This window comes from Sturnus vulgaris, chromosome 4 (assembly GCF_052056855.1).
Source record: "Sturnus vulgaris isolate bStuVul1 chromosome 4, bStuVul1.hap1, whole genome shotgun sequence".
NCBI lineage: Eukaryota > Metazoa > Chordata > Aves > Passeriformes > Sturnidae > Sturnus > Sturnus vulgaris.
The window spans coordinates 16,398,484-16,419,888 of record NC_142246.1 but is presented as its reverse complement, the minus strand read 5'-3'; the positions used below and the strand labels follow the sequence as shown (position 1 = coordinate 16,419,888).

Here is a 21,405-nt window from a genome sequence, read left to right as displayed (position 1 = left end):
ATTTCAATCTTGAATTAGTCTTTATTTACTCCCGTGTTATTCACATATAGCATTTTTTCTAGTAATTTTTATTCAGAAATGCCTGAAGATTTCTATGAAATAATTGAAATATAAAAACCATGGGAATGGGGAGATGAATGTTCCTACAGACTAAATAATATACATTGCTACCTGCAAAAAGGCAACTGCTACATTTTTAAAGATGCACATGACTTCTTTAGAAACTGTACACAAAATATTTTCTTTAAGATACAATACTAGATTTGCACAGCCACACTTATAACTTCTTTAAACGAGTACTTTAATTTCAACTTGTAGCTAATGTTACTGGCCACACTTGCTTTGTACATATAGTGACTGTAATTGAAAATTCCCATATTGTAAAGTGTGGATTTACTGATGGAAACCATTTCCCAAAAATATTTGAACTTGCAGAGGTTTGTATATGGGAAATCAATGCTGATACAGACCTATGGCCCAGGTGCCAAGGACTCAAAACAGAGTCAGTGATGAGCACAATTAAAACATAAGCTACTTCCTCACACACCCCAGTATATCATGGTTATGGCAGTGCAAATTTTAGCCATGGAGAAATAAGGTAAAAAACTATTATACTAAAAAGAACTACAGGAAAAGCCATGATTATTCAAACTACAAACCATGCTTATTTCCCTCTTTCATGCACAGGTAACAACTCTTATGATTTATGTACATAAAGACAACGCCAAAATCTTCTTAATAAAATTAATCAAAAATCTGTAAGTTTACTGCATTATTCTAACTTACAAGGACCTTGCCTCAGAATTTAAGGTGAAAGAGCCTTTTTAAATCTAGATGCAGAAATATTGGCCTATTTTTTTCCTTTTACTACTGTCCTTTTAACTATCTTATGTTTCACTTAAGTTCTGATTGAGATATATGAGTCTGTGTGTGTGCAGTGCAAATAATAAATTAATATATATTGAGTAAGCTTTTCTAAGAAAATATTCTAATAGAAATAGTTTCTTTTTGTAAAGTTTCTCAAGAGATCATGATATAGCCATGCTTTAACTTAGCAGAATTTGTTGTTGAATGGCTTATGATGAACTTAAGAAAAAAACCCAAAAGCTCCAGAAAAATCTTCTAGACGAAGAAAATCTCACTTCATCACAACTGTTTTAGTCAGTTTTAGGAAAATGTTGCCACCTTGCTGTAGATTTCAGGTGTATTTTAAACACTGAAGGGAATCCTATGGCACAAGACAGAAAACCTTTTCCATAAACACGATGCTCATTCATACTCTTTGCCTTGGCTGAGACTTTTGGACCCATGAAACACATTTTGCATCCAACTGGGAATGCTGACCAGAACACAAAAGCAACAAGATCACTTCTCTCCTATACACTTGCTAGATGCAAAAGGCAAACACTTGAATAAGCAAAAACTTGCCGAAGTAAAGGCCAACACAAGTTAGGGCACACCTAAGTATTTTCTGTTCTTACATTAAAATTTTAGCTTAGTTCTCCCAGAAAATAAAGGTTAGGCATCATTATCACCTAAAATAGTTTTTCCACTCAGGTGGCTAAATCGGGGAGAGATAAACTCTCCAGATAATAAAACTTCCTCATTTTAGTAACTGGAGGGAGTTGAGCAACCAAATTAACCCAGCCATGAAGAGCATGGTTGCCATCTATCCATTCCTGTTACACACTCTGTTTGGCAGCAAGCAACTGCCTAACCACCAGGGATAGCCTAACCTGACATTGATCAGATGTGGAGCTCTGAAAACCAGCCAAAGAATTATCTTGCACAAGGAAACATGTAAGGCATATGCAGAGGACTGGGAAGGAGAGGGGTGGTAAAAAGGACAGGGAAGGATCAGGCCATAATACAGAGGAGGTCTTGGATTGCCAGAGAGGGAAAAATGCTTCTGGGTACATGGGAAAGAGGATATTGCAGTAGCAATGCTCCCACATGAGGCTATCACAAGCCTCATTTATAAAAGCTGCTTATTAGTCCAAGATGTGGAGATTCGTAACCTGGAGGGGCTCCAGCCTACATTCACATATCTTTAAACATATAATGATCTTAACTAGGTAGAATAAGGCATGCAACTCAAGGTCTAGCATTAAATTAGGACACAATGTATTTTCCAGTTTATTCTCCTTAGGAAAAATACATATTAATTCTATAAACTGAAGTACCTTACAGGATCCACATAGGCCATTTTTCATGAGAAGATGGAATAGAAGATTTCATTTACTGCTGTCCAACTTGGCTACAAATTACGTGGGTCCAAAACTCGAAGAAGTCTTGCTACAGCATATTTCTGAGAGGTAACTTCCTACCAATTCTAGCACCAATTCACTGGTGGATATGAAAGAGAACTTTATGTCAACTTTACCTAAAATTTCCTTTTAGTAACATTTACATTCTAGCAGACAGAATGTGCAATGCTGGGATATATTTACAAGATTTTCTGGATAAAGGATTTGTTTTAGTAGGATCATCTAAGTATGTCTTAACTTAAGCTGAAGAGTAGGCACTGAAACACATCACATTTTAGAAAATGAGATTAACATAAAACAGGAAGAATAAGATTTTACAAATACAGAAGAAAAATCTTTTCTACTCCACTTTGTCTGTAAAGAAAGCAAATAAAATCCACATTTTCAAGCTTTGTTATCCTCTAATTTTCTGCTTTATCTTCATAGAATCAGCTGAATTTCATAGAGTGTAAATTTGTATCCACCATTCCAGAGAAAATCTAATTAGATATATTCCCGAGTCACAAAGTACAGATAGACTAATATCTAAAGGAAATTTGCATTCCACTGATAAAACCCGTAGTAATTAAAAACTCCTCTATATTAATGCCCTATATTAAATGAAATATTTTTAATTCTGGAATAGGATGGGTTGTAGTTATCAATTACAGAAAAAGTCAGCCATTAAGTGCTCGCAAATGACTTGGCCAGAAGTAGTATTATATCACCAAAGAACAACAAAAAAAAAAGCTTGTCAGTATTTTTCCATGAAATTTATATTAAATTTTGTTCACAACAAGTCTTTTCAAAGTCATTCCAAAAGTCATTTCTTCTTATAAATGAACATCTATGTATCATAAGCAGTTCCTTGGTGGTTTCTTTTTCAAAAGTCGCAGTCAATTTTAGTAGCATATTTAATAAGCTAAGATAATGGAGGAAGATGGTTAAGCACACTCTTCATCAAAGCTTGCATTGCCCCACGTAAAAAAAGTACTCTGCCCACCACCACACAAACACTAATTAATTCTTTTAATATTAAGTCTCCATCTCCTTTTAGTGTTTCACTTCAAAGAAGTCCTGCATCGATACATAAGTGTTTTACTGTCTTTTAATGCTGCCAAACTAGTTGAAGCTGTTTTTGAAGACTATTCCCTAATCACTCCTATCTAGAAAATGTACTGTGAACATTTCTCTTTGGAAATCTTTCCCCTCTGCTTATCACTGCAGACACTGTAATGTACAACCACTTACTATTCGAAGAAACAAAGGTGCTTCTGCAGTTGTGACTTCCAACCTAATCAAATCAAATCAAAGTAGGTCCCCAGCCAGTAGACAGATTCTTCCCACATGGTCCCCAGAGAGCCCTGTGACATGTAAATCACTTGACACTTTCCAGGAGGATGCTGTTCTGTACCATAAGCCTGCAGCACACCATTACTGATTACTGCTTCCGCACTCACAGAGACAGACAACACGCTTATTTATACTGACACTTTTAAACTAGCTCATTTTCCCACTATAAAAAGTCATTTCTGTGAATGACTGCTGTACTAGCAAAGAGGGCAGACTGAGAATGGAGAACACCCTGTTCTCTACAGAATCATTTTTACTTTAAATCATGCAGAGGGGGTACAAGATACTAAGCCCTCTCAGTAAAGAATGGTTAAAAAGTATACACAGAAATGTGCTGCACCTAAATGTACCTAAAGAGATCAAAGATGTATGAAATGCATTTCGTAATACTAAAAAAAATAAACATCTTGCTCAAGAAAAGGTGAATTTGAATATGGAGGAGTAAATTAGACATATATTTTATAATTAAACAATCAGAACATCTTGATTAAGATGACAGAATAGTGGCTTTAGTAGTTAATTAATCTAGACTTTTAATTCCAGTATCTCCTAATTTACAAAAAGTCTTTCAAGAAAGTTGTTAAGAAATCCCAAAAGAATTTTACTACAGAGAGAAAGTGTAAGCTGTGAAATGAGTCTGATATATTGCACAGATGCTGATTATACATGGTAATAAAATTGACAGCTCTTCTTTGCATTTTGCCCATCTGCTTTTAAAGTAAATGGCAAAAACAGCTGTCAAAAACCAAAAAATAGATTTCAGTGATGGGACTGAGTACAGCTCCTGAACCTGAAGAACTGAAATATGCAGCCAACACATCTCTCATCACAGGTAACATCTGCCAGATTTTGGATTTTCTTTTTTTGTTTGTTTTTAAAATAAGGAAACAGTAATGATCTCCCTTGCTAGAGGAATCCTTAAGGCTATTAAACAAAGTACCTTTTTTGTACTCCATAACTGCACCTCTGGAGTGCTTAAATCCACTAACTGTCACTTCTAGCCTTAGCAGCAGAAGAAATGTTGAAACCTGCAATATCATTCACTTCTAACAAAACAGAAGATGTATTTTAAATTACTACATTACTTGTATTTCTTACTTTCAGGCTCTAAGTCTATGTATTAATAAATCTGTTTTTGACTATTTCCTAAATATTTGTATATAAAGAATCACTGTCAACGTTGCCCTAAAGCTCACCAAACTGTTAACATCCAGTCTAATTGTTCTATCAAATATTTCCTCAGGGGATTGATTTTAAGTGACAGATGACTCCTTAGTCTGCATTACATCAAGAAAGTAATAAGAACTGCAATTCTAAAGCTATTAAACAATTCATTGCATTTATTCAAAAGCAAGTCTCAAACCTGCATTTCATTACAGAAAAGGCCATCTCATGCTCTGAAATCTAGAGCATCACTAATGATGATGGGCTTGACATTCCTCCATTGTTACAGGCTCAGGTTATAGCAAAATACACCACTTGTTAAATAATTATTTGCTTAGTACTCTGGCTTCTGTCAGTGTGGCTCCAGTGCAATTAGCCTGAGTCACCCAGAGTCAAGTAAGTCTCTCTAATTAGCCCATTTTTGATGAGAGTGCTTATACTACCAAACCTAGTCAAGCTGTCCAGGTAAGTGTTTTAAATTCACAAAAGAAATAGATACAATCCTGCTATACTCTTGGCTCATCACAAGCAGGGACCTGTCCACCTGGTCCAAAAGAGCAGAAACACTACCTTGAAAATCCCCCATTGTGTGAGACCAACAGGGTGACAGGAGTCCTCACTACCTCCTAAATAATACACGTTTTACACTACGAATTTGCCACAAAATTAAAAAGATTTTTAACTGAGAATATGTAGTTGCTTACTTTACTATGTATTTAAAAATATAATTGATGAAGAAACATTTGAATGATGACAAAACACAAAATACTGAAAAGTCAGTATCCATAGTTTCTTTTTAAATTACATCACTCACGTAATTGCTGAGGATAAGTAATCAGCAGTGAAGAGCCATGTGTGAAAATAAAATCTAAGATTAACAACACCTTTGGAGTGTGGCACAGCTGTCAGAGATCTACGAGGGTTTTTCTGGAGAAGCAACATGGGCCTTCTCCAGCTTCCCTTCTGTGGTATAAAATATTCATTTATTCTGTGCTTGAGTTATTTTTTTTCCCTTGGCAGCGTCAGAGAGGTCCATCAAGGTACCTCTTCTACTTAACACCCACAAGAAAGTTGCACAAAACTCTGAAAGGTAGAATGGTGTTCATGCTCTCCAGTACCTACAGCTAGTGTCTGGAAACCAGCACTGCTTTCATATGTTTCTTGTCTGGTTGTTTTGTTCTGTGTCTCTATGTTCTCTTGACTCCTGAAGTTATCCTGTTGTCTGAATTTAATTAGTTTTCAAGATAGGACACAAGGGTATGAAGAAAGCCAAGGACGTGAACAATGGCAGCACAGAACACAGGTTAATAAAGAACAGATTAGATTCTATACATGCAAAAATATCTGACAACTCAAATGAAAAAAATGAGGGTTTTTTGTTTTCCAAAAAGCATAAAGCCACATGATTTACAATAATTTTCAGATTAGGAAGATATTTGAGTAAGACCATGACAAATCATTTCTCTTGTGTGTGTTAAGCGGGCAGGATTAGTTATCCAAGTAGCAAAATAATCTATTTTTGAAGCAGTCAAATGGAATATGGTTTAAGTTTTGCCCAAGAAATATTTAAGGTAGGAATACCAAAGATAAGTTGCAGGTAATTCAGTGAAATCTGCATTGATAAATTACATATATTAAGGTGAAGAAGTTAATACTTCAATAGATTTCTTTCTCATTTAAATTTGTTTCACATTTATTCAATACGCTGCCTTATGGATAATGCGTTTTTTTTCCTAATATTTACATGTAGTTATTCTGCATTTATATGCATATATCATATAAAAGATGTTTAAATTTTAGTAAATTTGTAACTTTTTGATTAAGCACACAAACCAGTTGTTTTATATTGCAGTGGGCATAAACACTGCTTTAACTAAGAAATAATGACCATCCCAAGACCACAGAAAAGTACGGGAAGAGAACTGTATCACTGACACACAAAAGAAGAGTCTAGACAGAGGTCAGTGAGTGGCAAATCATAAAACCTTTCTAGTAAAATTATAATATAGTATTATGTTTATTTTCATGCAAAGATTTTCATTGTTTACGACCTTATTTGCAATATTTAGCCAACTAAACAGGGACAGGGACGTTTTTAAATTAGGTGCTGCAGAACATGGCAGTGCATATTGATTCAAAAATCTTGCTTTCATGTCAGCTATTCTGCAGCAGATATTTCTGTTTCATTGGGAATCTTTTTGGTCCTCCTACATATGTAAAGCCTTCTCTTCAGAATTCTCAAGAATAAGCATGTAAGCAATACATTATAACTAATAATATTGCATCTGAAGATTATGTAATATTATTATTTGATATAAGCTTTTGGAAATAAAAATGCATTAAATTTTTAGTCAAAACAGAAGCAAAAGCTCTAGATTTCACTGAAAATTCACTATGCCTCCATAGTCCACTGGTGTAAATCTGATTATCTGGTCCAATGCAGTAGCCAGGACTGATCTTGAAAACATTGGTCTTAGAAAACCTTGGGAAGGGAAGAAGATAAGAAAAGGTTTGAGGAAAAGGACACATGAAGTACAGTTGAAGATAAACATTTATAAGAAAAGTTAATTTTAATATCATGACAATTATATAAAGTTGCTCAAATGTTTTGAATATATTAGAATAAGAGCTGAGAAAATATTAGCCAAAGCACATGAATTTATTAAGGGAATCTAGTTACTTACGTGACTTTTATTTTAATCCACTTTATTTTAATCCAGCACTGTCTGAAAATTCAAAGCCTGAGAGTTTTCCGGCTTCCTACTGACCAAAGTATGTATCACTATTCATAAGAAAATGAATGCTATAGCAATTAATTTATTTTTCATCCATAAGTAGACATCATCTTTTCACTTGACACATGCAAGTGAAGAGCCATGTGTGAAAATAAAATATAAGGTTAACAACATCTTTGGAGTGTGGCACAGCTGTCAGCATTTGTTATGGGAGCAATTAAGAAAAGATCTTGATAAAATAGAAAAGTGCCAAAAAGAGCCATAAGAATAATTAAATTATTTTGAAATATTTTATAGTGAGACCAAAGAGAGTTACGTATTTCAGGTAACATCAGAAGATTAATATATATTTTCTCCAAAACAGAGGACACAATTATAGAGAACTCTTGCAAACCACTAAAAAGCAATATATTGTAAACACCAGTGACTATGTAAACATATGTATATACAGAAACAACTTGGAAACAACCCTTCCAGAACCTTGCTGGATGTGCAAGATTCTGGCTGATGGCTTAACTGTTTAAGAGGTAAATCACATGTATGAATTGACATTCCAAGTCCTAAGAACACTAATGTTTTGATTTAAACTAAAAAGCAAATGCAAACCTAACTTGGAAAACCAATCATCAATTTAATGCCCTGTAACTATTGCACTCGCTTCACAGCATTCCTCATTCCTTTCAAGCTGCAAAGATTCAGGGTTTGCTCCCATTTCTGTCCTGCTACACAGACAGCCAAATCATGCTTTGAACTGTTAAAAATAGAGAATGCTGCCCTATCACTGATGTTTCAGAACTTTCCTGCTATGAGACTCTTTAAAATGTGTTCAATAAGTGTGCCTAAAGTCACCTCTCCAGGTGACTTTTCTCTGTAAAGGGTCATCCTTACAAGTATCTTTGCATCTTGATGTAAGAGACTCTCTGTTCAATTTCTACTTATTTAAGGCTGTACCTTGGACTTTTATCTAAGGATTAATACTAAAAGACAACAGGAATGGTGAAACTGTACACATGCCAAGTGCCACTGAGAAAGCTACAGGCAGAGAGGTCCCAGTACTCAAATAAAATTCCTCATGTATGCAAAGCACTTCCCCAGTGTCTGCAGTGTGATCAGATCACTTTATCTTGGTTAAGTCCATCTGTCAAAATCAGTTCTGTCTGATCTCATTTCCTTTCTCCTCTTTTCTTTTTCTTCTTTCTCTCCTTTCACTTCCTTTTTTCTCCTTTCTCCTTTAATATAATCTGAGTGTTACTGTGAAAAGCAATCTCAGGAGCTTTTAATCCTGCTTAATTTCAAACACAGCTCACAAGGATGTAGTTGAGTGCTTGGCATAACACACAATCATTATTCAACACTTATGAAAACAAAGTATAAGAAAGAATGAGATGGCAAGATGAAAACCTGAAGAAAAATAGCCAGAAATCAGGGTGGTAAGATAAGACAAGACTGAGGGAAAAAATTAAGAAACTCATGAAAAATCTAAATAATGGTGTCATGAAACAACTCTACAGTTTCTACTTTTGGATTCAAGCATTATAAAGCTCCATTCACATGAAACAAAAACTATCTTGAAGGCCATAGTAATAAGAAGTCAGAGGCTTTTCAGTACACTGGATTGTGAAGGTGTACTGTTAAAATTCCTGACTCCTATTTTCTTTTTCATTTCACATATTATGTGGTTTAGGGTCTTTTCTGCCTGTTACAAAGGCTAGAATTATCAATACAACTGTTCCTTATTTAACAGTGGCAATCTTCCAGTCATCCTTCCCTCCAGCAAACCTCCCTCCTCCCCAAAACGCCATTGTAGATACTGCTACCCGTCTGAACAAGAAAAAGAATTTAATTAAGTCCTTCCTTTGACTAATGATTTTTTTCTATATCAAAAAGGGAAGGAACAATCAATTTAATTCCATGCTCTTTTAGCTAAAATAATCATCATTTGTACAAATTTATGGTCATCAGTGCAGGTACTCCTTCCCTGCTTCCCCTCTACCACCTCTTAGAAACACTTATTGCAGTTCTATTTATTTTCATTTATGCATAGTATTACAGTAAAGAAAGAAGTTTTAGAACCACTTTGACAGGTTCAAGCCATGGAATAGAAAATAAGATCAGAAGAATATAAGAGCAGCATTTTCATGAAGGTAGGTCTAGCTCATTAATGGCTTTTTGGCCTCTTTTGAAATAAGGGCCTGTCACACCATTCTGGGATAAGGTACCAGTACAATTAATAGAACTGCTGCTGGGTTGCTATTTGTAGGGTTTCTCACAGTCTGTTTGAACACATGCCAAAAAAGGTCTCTATTCAAAGGGAACCAGAATTATTTCTGCCCATCATTCTCAAAGAATTTTCAGAAGGTGAATCCTGAAATTAAACCAAGCGAAAAAGATTAACAGTGATGAAAAACTAAAATGTGGAAGGAATGCAGGCACAGAGGCTGATAAATGCTATTGCCATTAGAAAGGCTATAATTTCTAGCACCAATTAAAATAATAGTTTTGAACCTTAATGACATTTAATGCCTTTAATACATGAACTGCATGACAAAGGAGGAAAGCACTAGGTGTGTGAGGCCACTTAAGTTGGTTAAGTGTAACAGATTGAACACGCCAATGAAAGGGCATCTCCTAAAAATTTCTGTAAAAGGAAAGAGATTTAAACAAAAAATTGAAACAAATTCAAATTATGATGTTTGAGATGAATTAATGAATAATGTATCATTCTTTTCTTAAGTCAATGAAAAAAGGCTGAAGTAAGGCATACTAAATAATAAATTTGGAAGAGCATTCATATTATTTATGTGCACTGTAATTTGCCTCACAATGTTACAATACAGACATTAAAATAACAGGTCTATGGGAAATTTTTTTAAGTTCCCAAAATGATTCCTGCAGGTTACTCATGGTATAAAATCTATTCATTTGAACCAGAGGCAAAGGTACATCTGTGCGCCCTTTTAATTTTTGTGTTTTCTGCAGAATTCATAGTTGCACTAAAAATGGAGGAGTTTTGCTACTCAACCAAAATTTTTTTAAAAAAATACATATGGAATATGAAACATTTCTTTCTCCAATATTATTGCATTGATTGGATAAATCCTGAAAAGTTTAGGTATTCTTTGGCTGTCTGTGAGTTTATTTGGATTATAAAGCAGGGATTAATTTTGGAGAAAGGGTGTAACTGGTACATACCATTGTACTAAGTCAATATAGATTAACATTTACTGAGATGCTGAATACTTAATTTTGCTCCAAGCTTTATCAAACAGAAGGGAAAAATAGAGGACACCACGGGTTTTTTTCTCCTTGCATTTTCACTGGCAGCTACTTGGAGATAAGCAGCCCTGTTTCTGAAGGCATCTTCCCAAGAGGCACTTGGCAGACAAGGCACTGCCTGCTGACTGCCTTTGTGCAGCAGGAACTGCTGCCTTCAGCCAGCTGACTTCTGTACCAATTGAGAAGTCAGACAGAGAGTATGACACAATCGGCTCAGCTGCACCCTGACAGTCACCAGTAAATCTGACTACACTGGAATGAAACAGCATTTCAGCAACTGCCTCTGCCTCCTCCTGCTCCCACCATCCTGGAATGCCTGCTCGTTCCTCAACCCCTTCAGCTTCCAGTTCTGACTATTTTTCTCAGTGACTTAGGCTATCACACCAAAGTCAGAGACAGAGAGGCTGCAGTGCAGTCCCAGCACATGCTCTCCTTGGCAGCTCTGCTACAGAGGCAGTAGCCAGCAGCCTAAGACAGTTCCTAATGTCTTAAAACCAACATTCCAAGACAGCAGAGATATCAAGGCAATGTAAAGCCACAACATCAATATTAGACTAAACAGAAAGCCTTTTCTTGTACTTTTCCACAGAAAGCTAACTCAGTGCTTCAAAATGCAAAATTTTACTCAATGGAAACTGCTAATGTATAACACTTAAGAAATTCAATATTCCATTTAAAGGTTTGGGTTTTTTTAACCCACTATTTATATAAGTTAATTTATCAAACTCCTAGGAGAAAAAACCAAAACCATACAATTGTCAACATGGAACATGCACTTTAAACCTGTGATTTCATTATATTTATCAAAAGGATAGAGAATAGCAACATTATTAATACTGCTTGGTTTTATACAACATTGTCCCAAACAGACTGACAATGTAATGAGTTCAAAGTATTCTTGTGCAGAAACAGATCAGAGAACATTTTTTTCAAACAAAGTTAAAAATCAGCGTAGGGTACTGAGGAGTTGATGGAGGTCAAAGTTTCCACAAAGAGAAAGAACAGCAGAAATGGACAGAGAACTTGGCAAAATGTCATAAAACCATGAGCATGTGTTGAATACAAACTTGAAAAGAACCTCAAGAAAAAGAAATAGAATTATTGATGTTTTAAAAGTAAATATGTATTATATTCTTATTAAAAATAACCTGCTCTACATATAAGAACAAATAAGTAAGAGGCAGAAATGGGTGGGAAAATAAAATCTCACAAAAATAAGTTGTCAGATTTTAAACACCTCTATAAAGGAGGGTTGACAATAAAGTTTGATGTCAGCTTCACAGGAAAACATTATTTATATGACATGCAATAAAGAAAAGACAAAAGGATGGAAAGATGTAAGGACCAGAGGTGTTTGTGTACCACGAAGCTGGCTGAACCACACTATGACAATATGGTACTCAGCACTGGATTCCTCAAATGCAGCTCATAAACAGGAGACAGAGGGCAGAGAAACACGTTCAAAGTAAGGGAATCTGAAAGTATTGTGGATTCTTCTAATATCCCTATCAATAAAGTAAGGAATGTTCAGAAAAAAATGCAGAGAAAGATTGGAAAAAAGGGTAAGTACTGAAAAAATTAGACAATATTTGGTGCAGGTAAATGAGAAGTATAGAACTAATTTTCTTGCAGTGTGCACAGGAATCTGGTAGTATTATAAAGATGAGTGAATAAATAATAATTTGGCTGTTAAAGCCTGTACATCCTTCAGAAAACAACAGGGAGCCAGCACATTTCTCTTTCCCCCTCTCGCTGAGAACTGGGGAGCTCCTGCCAAAGCATGTGCTTAAAGTGGTGATTAAGGTAATGAAGCCATGTGTGTGGGAACTTCGCAGCCAGGGTGGAAATTCAGCGCTCACTGCACCCTCTGCCTCGTGCTCAGCAACTCCCCAGCATCCCCAACACTGCCGTGACAGCACGGGCTCATCTCTTCTAGTGTTTACTGTCAGCTCAGCTTGGCATACTGACAAGTATTATCGCCTAAGAAGTAAGTGAAAAAACAGATTATTTTGTGGGGTCCAATCATTCTTTTAAATCTAATCTCAATGGGTTGCTATAAGCAACAGTTGCACAGGACTTCTTTAAAAAAAATGAAGCTTTAAAACACTTATTGTATGGTAACAATACTGGAATGTCACAATCTTCCTGCAAGTTAAATTTAGTTAAAAGCAGAGAGGACTGAAGTCTTTCATAGAGCAGCTTTAAAATGTGACAACCTGATCAATGTTAGAAATGTCTGTGGATGCGATAACAGGATTACATTTACCAACTTCTTGTTCCTGACAAGATCATCACAGCTAAAAAAAAAAAAAAATAAGCCTAGGACTCTGCAGGGCTAGTCAAAGTTAAAACATGGTGCAATATGTACTGGCTGTTAAATAACGCAGGTGATTATTAGGTTGCAAAACAAAAATGAAAGAAAACTAAAATTCTCTTAATAAAAACCTCATGATTCATTGTCATCTGGAATATTATATTCAACTCTGGTCATTGAAGATAAAAGAAGTTACAAAATAAGTAATTCAGAGAAATAAGAGGAGATTAATTAAGACATGGATGGTTTTGGCATTCAAAAAGATTGAATGGAGTTGGAACATTAGTTCAGAGAAGAGACGAATAAAGATGGCATGCAAAATAGAAGGTGACACAGCAAATTATGTATGTCACTGCATTTTTCTCCCCTCTACAAAGAAACATTAATGAAACTTTAAAAAACCAGTATTTTAAACTGGAAGAGTATGAGCACAACCTCCTCCCCCAAAATTTATTATCTCAACATGAAGATGTAAACATAGTAGGGTTTAAAGCAGATTGGATATTTAAAAGAAAACCCTTTTTTTTCCCAAAAAAAGTTCTGGGAATTTTCAAGTTTCAGAGCAATGCCAAGACATTTTGTGAACTCAGAAAATATTTGTGCTACTGGTATTTTTTTTCTGAAGTTGACATTTCTGTTTTCAAAATATTCTTTAGGGACAACTGATGAGGGCCACTGGCCAGGGTGGAGTGCTAGTTTGATCCAGTCTCAGACTTTCCTCACCTCTTTATTGGTGAAACCTTTTTCACTCCATAAACCACTCATTTTCCAACTTTCTCTCTCTCTCTCTCATTCTCTTTGATGCTATGAAGCTAAATATATCTCCCATCCCTGAGAATCATATGTCAACTATCACTAATTGTTTACTTCACAATAAAGCAATAAGTATAGCATAATGCTTTCTCCATATAAACAGCAAAATGTATTTGTCAAAACTTTAACTCCTCTTCAACATATTGACAAGGAAGCAGAAATGATACCGTGATTCTCAGCAAATATATGATTCTTTACTCTAATTCTTCCACTTAGTTTATCCCTCAATTTCAGAGCATTTCCTTCCTTCCTTCCTTCCTGCCTTCCATTTCTCTCCTTACCTTCCACTCAACAGGAAAGTGTTATTCTCTCTGTGATCAGGTCAGCCTGATCAGGTTCAAATCATATCTTGTACCATATTTTTCTGAGTTGCTCAAAATCTATCACTGAAGTTCAGTTCTGTCACCACACCAACATTCACTAGTGTGCCTCTGTTTAATACAAAATGATTACTAAAACTTGATTTTCTAATGTTCTATCTCTTCTTACACCTCCTGAGAAAAATATTGTGATCTGTATTTTATTTAGCCAGAACCTACAAACTACATACAATATAGACAGATATTTACACTCTATCAGTATGAACTATATACACTGTACATATGTATATGAGCACAAATAAATCTCTTTATTTTAATGGATTATGGATCTCAGAATGAGAAAAAACCTCACTCTGGAAACTGAATGATGTCTAGCCTAGCAGGAAACAGTGAGCACCAGTTTGCAATCTGTTAAATGCTCAGCCAAATACTGAAGGTGTTGTTACATGATTACTTTTACTCTCCAGGACAATAAACTGCTGAAGAACATATCATTCCATGCTTAAAACGAGTATTTCTTATATATCTAAGAAAAGTATAGTGATAAAAAAGTCAGTCTTCGGTGAGGAATATTTGACACGCACTCCTTGCTTCTTTCTTGCAATATTTTTTCTCTATGCACATAGATGCATTTATGCAAGTAAAAAAAATCTATATACAGCACATTAAATAAAGAAAAAAGTTCTGTGCAGCCTTCCTGGCCACTATGAATGGATTTTATGAAAGAGTCACCTTATTTGCAAGCAGAGGGATTTTTCTGAGAGTGGTGAAAGGTAGAAGTGTTTGTATTATACAGCTGAATGACTGTATTGGATCGTGTAGGGTCATCCAGGTCAGTATTAACAACAGTAATAATGAACTGACAGATGTGATTATTATTCACATCCTAAGAAGAAACCACGGTAGTTCCAACCCTGTAATGTTCAAAACCACAGGTCAGATATCAACAAGCCAATTAAAATCTCACTGTGGAGCCCTAGTTTTAAACATTCAAGATCATCTTGTATCATCAAAATACTCAAAAGCTATTTATTCTGAATATTTCCTCAAACTCATTTACTTCTAGTCAGACCTCACTTACCACGTTGTCATCACAGCCACTTTCCCACTATTTCCCTGAAGGGAACTCCCAGCTTCCCTTCCAAAACACTGCCCCCCGTGCTGATCCCTAAAAGAAAGATGTTCATGTTGCTGTGCCCCTGCCCATCTTATCAGCAAGCTCGACTTTTGCTTCTGATGACAATGCAGCAGTAACTTCCCGACTGTGCCCACACAACCTCTCAGCCACGTTGTTTTTGGACACTGTGGGCCCTGCAGCACCCTTGCTATGACTCTGCTCTAAGTCAGGACATGGTAATACTTTTTGGATGTGACATGTCATGGGACACTACCAGCGTCATGCTCTTCTCTACAAAGGTACCTGCTATTAACACAATGACTACATCTTACTCTTGCCTTCTCAGATTGCCCTGTGAGGATACTGCTCCAAGCAGAACACTGATTATTGGTGGTGTGGATTGCTGATGACTCTCTAGTAGGAAGTCTGATGAATAAAGTGACCAAAGGTGAGTGGCACAGTTTAACCCCAATTGGCAACTAAGCCTCATGAAACTGCTCACTCACTCCCCCCACAATAGGATGGGGGAGAGAATAAGAAGGTTAAAACTGTGAAAACTCATGGGCTAAGACAAAGACAGTTTAACAAGTAAAGCAAAAGCTGCATGCAAACAAAGCAAAGCAAAGCAAAAAATTCATTTGCCGCTTCCCAAGGGCAGGCAGGTTCAGTCATCTCCAGGAGACCAGGGCTCTGCCACATATAACAGTGCCTTGGGAAGACAAACACCATCACTCTGAACCTCTCACTGTTCTTGTTCTCCCCCAGCTGTATCTGCTGAGCATGATGCCACCTGGTATAGGATATCCATTGGGGTCAGCTGTCCAGGCTGGGTCCCCTCCCAGCTCACGCTCTCCAGACTCCTCTGGTGGAGTTGGATGAGGAGCAGAAAAGCCCTTGGTTCTGTGTAAGCACTGCTCAGCAGCACCAAAAACATCTCTGTTTTATCAACACTATTTTCAAATCCAAAACATGGCCTCATACCAGTTACTATGAAGAAAACTAATCCTATCTCAGCCAAAAGCAGCACAGAAGGTAAACCTGAAGGCAACAGGCTTTAGAGTCTGCTCTGGAAAGCCATTCACTTGTAGAAGAGCAAGGATTCCCAAACTTTTTAAACCAATTCAGAATGCAGTTTACTCATGAAATATGAGTAGCACATACAAAAATAGCTCATAAAATAGTATAAAGGTCTTAAATGCTTTCATACACCTGCATATTTGTTTTTATATCTGAGGTTGAAGGTATATACCAAAATTCCTACCCTATAAAATGCATAAATTTATACAAATAACAAAAAACTAATACATAGGAAAAACAACGTTTTCTGTAAGTTAATGGAAAAGTAGTCAGATTACACACATTTCAGTAATGGTTTCTGGAAGGTTTGTTGGGATCTCAGTAAGGCCTTTCCCACGACAGTCCACGATGTTGTTACTACAGGTGCATGCAGTAGGGCAGTGCAAGACACTGCAGGATGGAGCCATAAAGGACTGATGACCTGCAAAGGAAAGCACAACATTTTACACTTGAAAAATTTATTTAAACACACAGTTAATACAAACATGTTGTTACAACCCAGAGAGGCGAAAGGCAAATGCTCAACTATTGTGACAGCACCACATAATTTTTCAACTTCTTTAGCAACAGCCATTCAAAATCATCTTGTTTAAGAAGACTGTGATGAATTTTTCAGATATATTTTATTTGTTGTACGCTATTAAAAACTAATTACTGATTTATTTAGTTTACAATATGTTGCATAGTATTAAAAACTGCATGTCAAGAGAAATGAATAAACTTTGCTATGAGCAGTGAATGTCACCTGCCAGTTTTGTTCTGTTCTGCAAATATTTAATTGAATATGGTCCTTCAGTTATGTACTGCTTATAGACAGTTTTGGAGTTTTCATTCATTTCATGACAATTTCATTCTGTCACACAAAAATACATAAAAGTTTTGACTTCACATCTCTCACTCTGTTTTAGCTCAGCAGATTTCTTCCTCCCACAATCTGCCATTCTTACTAACTCAGGTGGCTAGTTTATATGAGTTCCCCCCGATTTCTTGTTGTATGTTAAAGTCAAAATTTTTAATGGCATTTAAACTTAATCATTTCATATTTAGGTATGCTTTAGAAATTAAAAACCTTATTATGTTTCCCTGCAAATAGACAGACTGCACACTTTATAACATATTAATGCACTCATTAGTCTATCAATTTAATGATACAGAACAGATATAATCGGAATGATACAGAAAGATATAAAGAGATAAGAAAAGCATTACACCCTTTTCTTTCTTTTTTCATTAAGTTAGAAAAAGATAGAGACTGCTTTGATATTCTCAAGGAAAAAAAGAAACTACTTCTTGGCTATGAAACTTCAATTTAATATCTCTCTCACAATATTTAATGTCATATATTAATATAGGAAATGTACACTGATAATGTAAGTTGCAGCCAAGGCTGCTCCCACTTAAGACTTTGTGTAACAACTGTCCAAGTTCTAAATTGCTGAAAAGATTCTGAGGCCAGGTTGGATGGAGCTTTGAGCAATCTAGTTTGGTGGAAGGTGTCCCTGCCCACGGCAGGGGAATTGGAAGATGATCTTTAAGGTCTCTTCCAAGCCAAACCATTCTATGATTCTATGAGACACAATTTTACAATATAATAATTTGATTTCACATTTATATTGGTGTTACAGAAATATAAAAAATAACCAAATGTAGTAACACACATTATTTTTTTTATACTACCAGGAAGAAAATGTTTCATCTACCTTTACTGAACAAAAATACAGTGATTCAGAGAGAAAACATCATTATTCCCCTTGCTAATAATCAGCACTATAATGATCAAGTTATAAAACTGTTCCTGACACTCTGGCTCTGCAGCCATAACATTTACATGTACGATACACGAAAAGATCTTGTTAGGAGCCCTTTTAAATGTACATAAAGGCAGAATTAGTGGCAAGAATACTGTTAGCATTTGCCACGTGAAGATGGCAGTGCCGTACACTTTGAGGTCAGAGGCTATTTAATAAGGACAGAACATTGTGCTCTCCATAAAACTCTTTTAGAAACATAGATCTGTGCAAATTTCGGCATATATGGCATTAGGCTTCTGTGGGTTTGCAGAAAATCAACCAGTAGGAGAAACCCTGCTGAACCACTGAAAAGACAGCAGTATTGCAGCTGGTTTTTAATGTTCTTGGCAAAACTTGAAACAGTAGACAAAATTTACAAAAAAATTTCAATCTGTGTGTAAAAATATTTAAATAAGAAAGATAAACTTGCCTTCTTCCTCATCTAGAAGATACAAATAAAGGAAAAAATTGAATAGAGAAAACGTGATTAGTTACTGTTAGTAATTTCATTATTTCATATAAAAAAATAACCTTATGCAGTAAAGGTTACAACAACAACAACAATAAAATTCAGAAAGTTACTTAGGGATTTAGAGTAATATTTAAAAGTCAGAAAATAACAAGTATATATCTATAAGGATTAAAAAACAATTCCTTAAATTACTAACGGGTTTATGTTCTCAATTGGTACACCTTTTATTTCATTTATTATATCTCTCCCCCACAATTATACTTTTAGAAGGCTATAAAATCTAAGTGAATGCAATATTTACACAACATTGGCAAGGACACAAGCTCTGGAGCTGCCTGTGGGAAGGCTTCATAAGAACATGGAGCTTTCCCAGGGGCTGGCCTGGGGGCAGAGGTTTTCCCAGGAACAAACAAAGGCACCTGCTACTGTTTACAGAGGGTGTATTTTGAAAACTCTGTTGTCTATAATGAAAACATCTGTGCAAGAGGTGCTGCCCACTCTGACCAATGGGCTGTATTCTGTTCTTGGAGTAGAGCTCAAGTATATTTAAGGAGCCGTGTGTTACAATAAAACTTTGTCTCTCTCTTTCCTATCTAGAGAGTAGACCATATTGCTGTGTGCCTTACGGCCGTTCCAGGGCTTAATCCTTAACTAGCAGCGACACACCAGCACCCCCACAAATACCAATGAAAACAAGTAGGTTTTCCTTAATAAGCCTCCATGCTTGGATTATGCAGAATCTGGGAAAAGCCACCGCGCGGCAGGGATGGAGAGCCGCCCGCGCGCGGAGGTGCCAGCAGGTGCGGCTCAGGTGTCTCTTACCGCTGCAGACAAACTCCCGCTTCTGGACCTCGGCCACGTTGTGGCCGCGCAGGTGGGAGGGCCCCATGCACTGCGTGTAGAGCCCCACGCGCGGCCGCTGCCGCAGCCAGTCCGACAGCCAGGCCAGGTGGCAGTCGCAGTACAGGTTGTTGGAGTGAAGGCGGCTGCATGGAACGAAACACGGCAACACCCTCCAGTTAGGCAGAGCAACCAGAAGAGCAGCCAGCTTGCCCAGCCCTCCCTTCAGCAAGAAACTATGCCAACTTATTAACAAAACCGTCAATGGGGAACTTTCTACATCTTTCGTTTAAAGTCTGGGAGTTACAAGTTAATAAATAAAACTATACAAGCAGCTAAATTACTTTTTATTTGAGGCCTAATTAACTGGAAGAAAAAAGAAGGCTTCCTAATAAATTAACTTTTCTGTATTTTCCTGTTTCTTGTCTGAAAGAAAGAAGTAAATATACAAAAACTTGAAAGATGACATGGGACGCTTTAGTTCAGATCTTCATAAATAGTGAACAAGACAAAAATATCTCCAAAAATTGCCCTAGAGTGGTAATACTATAATGTCAGGAAAAAAGGGTTAATAAAAGATTTTGTTTCCAATTAGATATATCTGTAAGTCTGGCCATTATTAGTCTCTATAGAAACAGCCTGAAAGGTCCCTTTAACAGGTCATACTCATTTTCTGCTGAACAAGATAGAGTAATAACTCAATATAAAGCACCTTCTTTCACATCTCTTTTCTGATTTCCTCTCTAGTTGTTTAACAGCAGAAAGTGGGATTAGCTGCTTTTGGCTGCTAGGGATCGACATTTTAAGCAATACCTGAAATTAATTAAAAGACCAAAGAGAAGCAAGTGATAGAATTAAGAAAGTTGTCTCTGTTGGTGTGGTCTGACACAAAATCACGGCTCCTTGCCAAGTGGCAAAAAGCACTTTGCCATTGATAAAATATCAGACAAATGTATTCACTAAATTAGGTAAATTACTCTTCCCTGGCTCTTACATTTTCTTAAAGTACTGAAAGGGATGTCCACAGCTATACATCAAATCATTACTCAGAATCATCCATAACAGGGACATGCCATTTGGTCCTTTTTAGACGATGTGCTCATTCTAACTAAATAACTGGAAAGGAAGTGCAGGAAATTCAGAATGTAGACAAAGAGTCTAACTAATCCATTAGAAAATAAATCTGCAAAGCAACATGAAATGTGTAACCAACATAAACTAAAATATCAACCAACATTTTTCACCGCCTAATTGACTAGAAATTAAGGGCAATATATTTTCCTGTACTAATGCTTGGGTGGGTGCTTTGCAAATACAGCTTACAATACAGCACGCTCATTCAGTGCAATCTGTGGTCAGCTGTAGGCATGAAGACCATAACAAATCAGAAATAATGCCACTGAAATCAATATAGTTATACAAGCATATTCTGACTGCAAATGGGATGTTACAGCTATAATCCAGGATTCTCTGTGTCCTGTTTATTTTGTTTATAAAATATATTTTCGGAAAATGAAATATCCTAACCAAAGAAAATATAAATATTGCTAATTTGATTAACTCTGTTTTATGCCTCAAAACAGAACTGTGTTTGAAAGTTTTAAAAAAGTACAGATCGTACATTTTCAAGACTAGGGCCTGAAAGAGCAGAAGGAAATTCTATTATCAAAATCTACCTGAGGTCACCAAAAGTCAGCACTATTTAAGTAGTCTCATATTTGTCCAAGCAAGAACAGTTACCATTCTGTGATGAAATCAACAGAACTACTCACCTGTGTGAAGTTTCTTCAGATACAAGCCATATGTTAACCCAGGTGAACAGTCCTACTGATTTCAGAACAATTATGCAACCCAACATGGGTAAAAGAAACTGGACAGGTTTTTTTGT

At 36.2% G+C, this 21,405-nt stretch overlaps 1 protein-coding gene across 11 annotated transcripts in view; it reads right to left on the bottom strand.

Annotated features, from left to right (window-relative positions):
- Positions 1 to 21,405, bottom strand: part of SLIT2 (slit guidance ligand 2) — a 259,624-nt gene that overhangs the window by 73,197 nt on the left and 165,022 nt on the right. For all 11 annotated transcript variants that reach the window (XM_088163211.1, XM_088163213.1, XM_088163212.1 and 8 more), the window contains exons 8-9: positions 19,500 to 19,663; positions 16,698 to 16,836 (exon numbers count right to left, since the gene is read on the bottom strand). In XM_088163211.1, the coding sequence (XP_088019337.1) occupies positions 16,698 to 16,836; positions 19,500 to 19,663 (303 nt within the window). The remainder of the gene's footprint in view (positions 1 to 16,697; positions 16,837 to 19,499; positions 19,664 to 21,405) is intronic.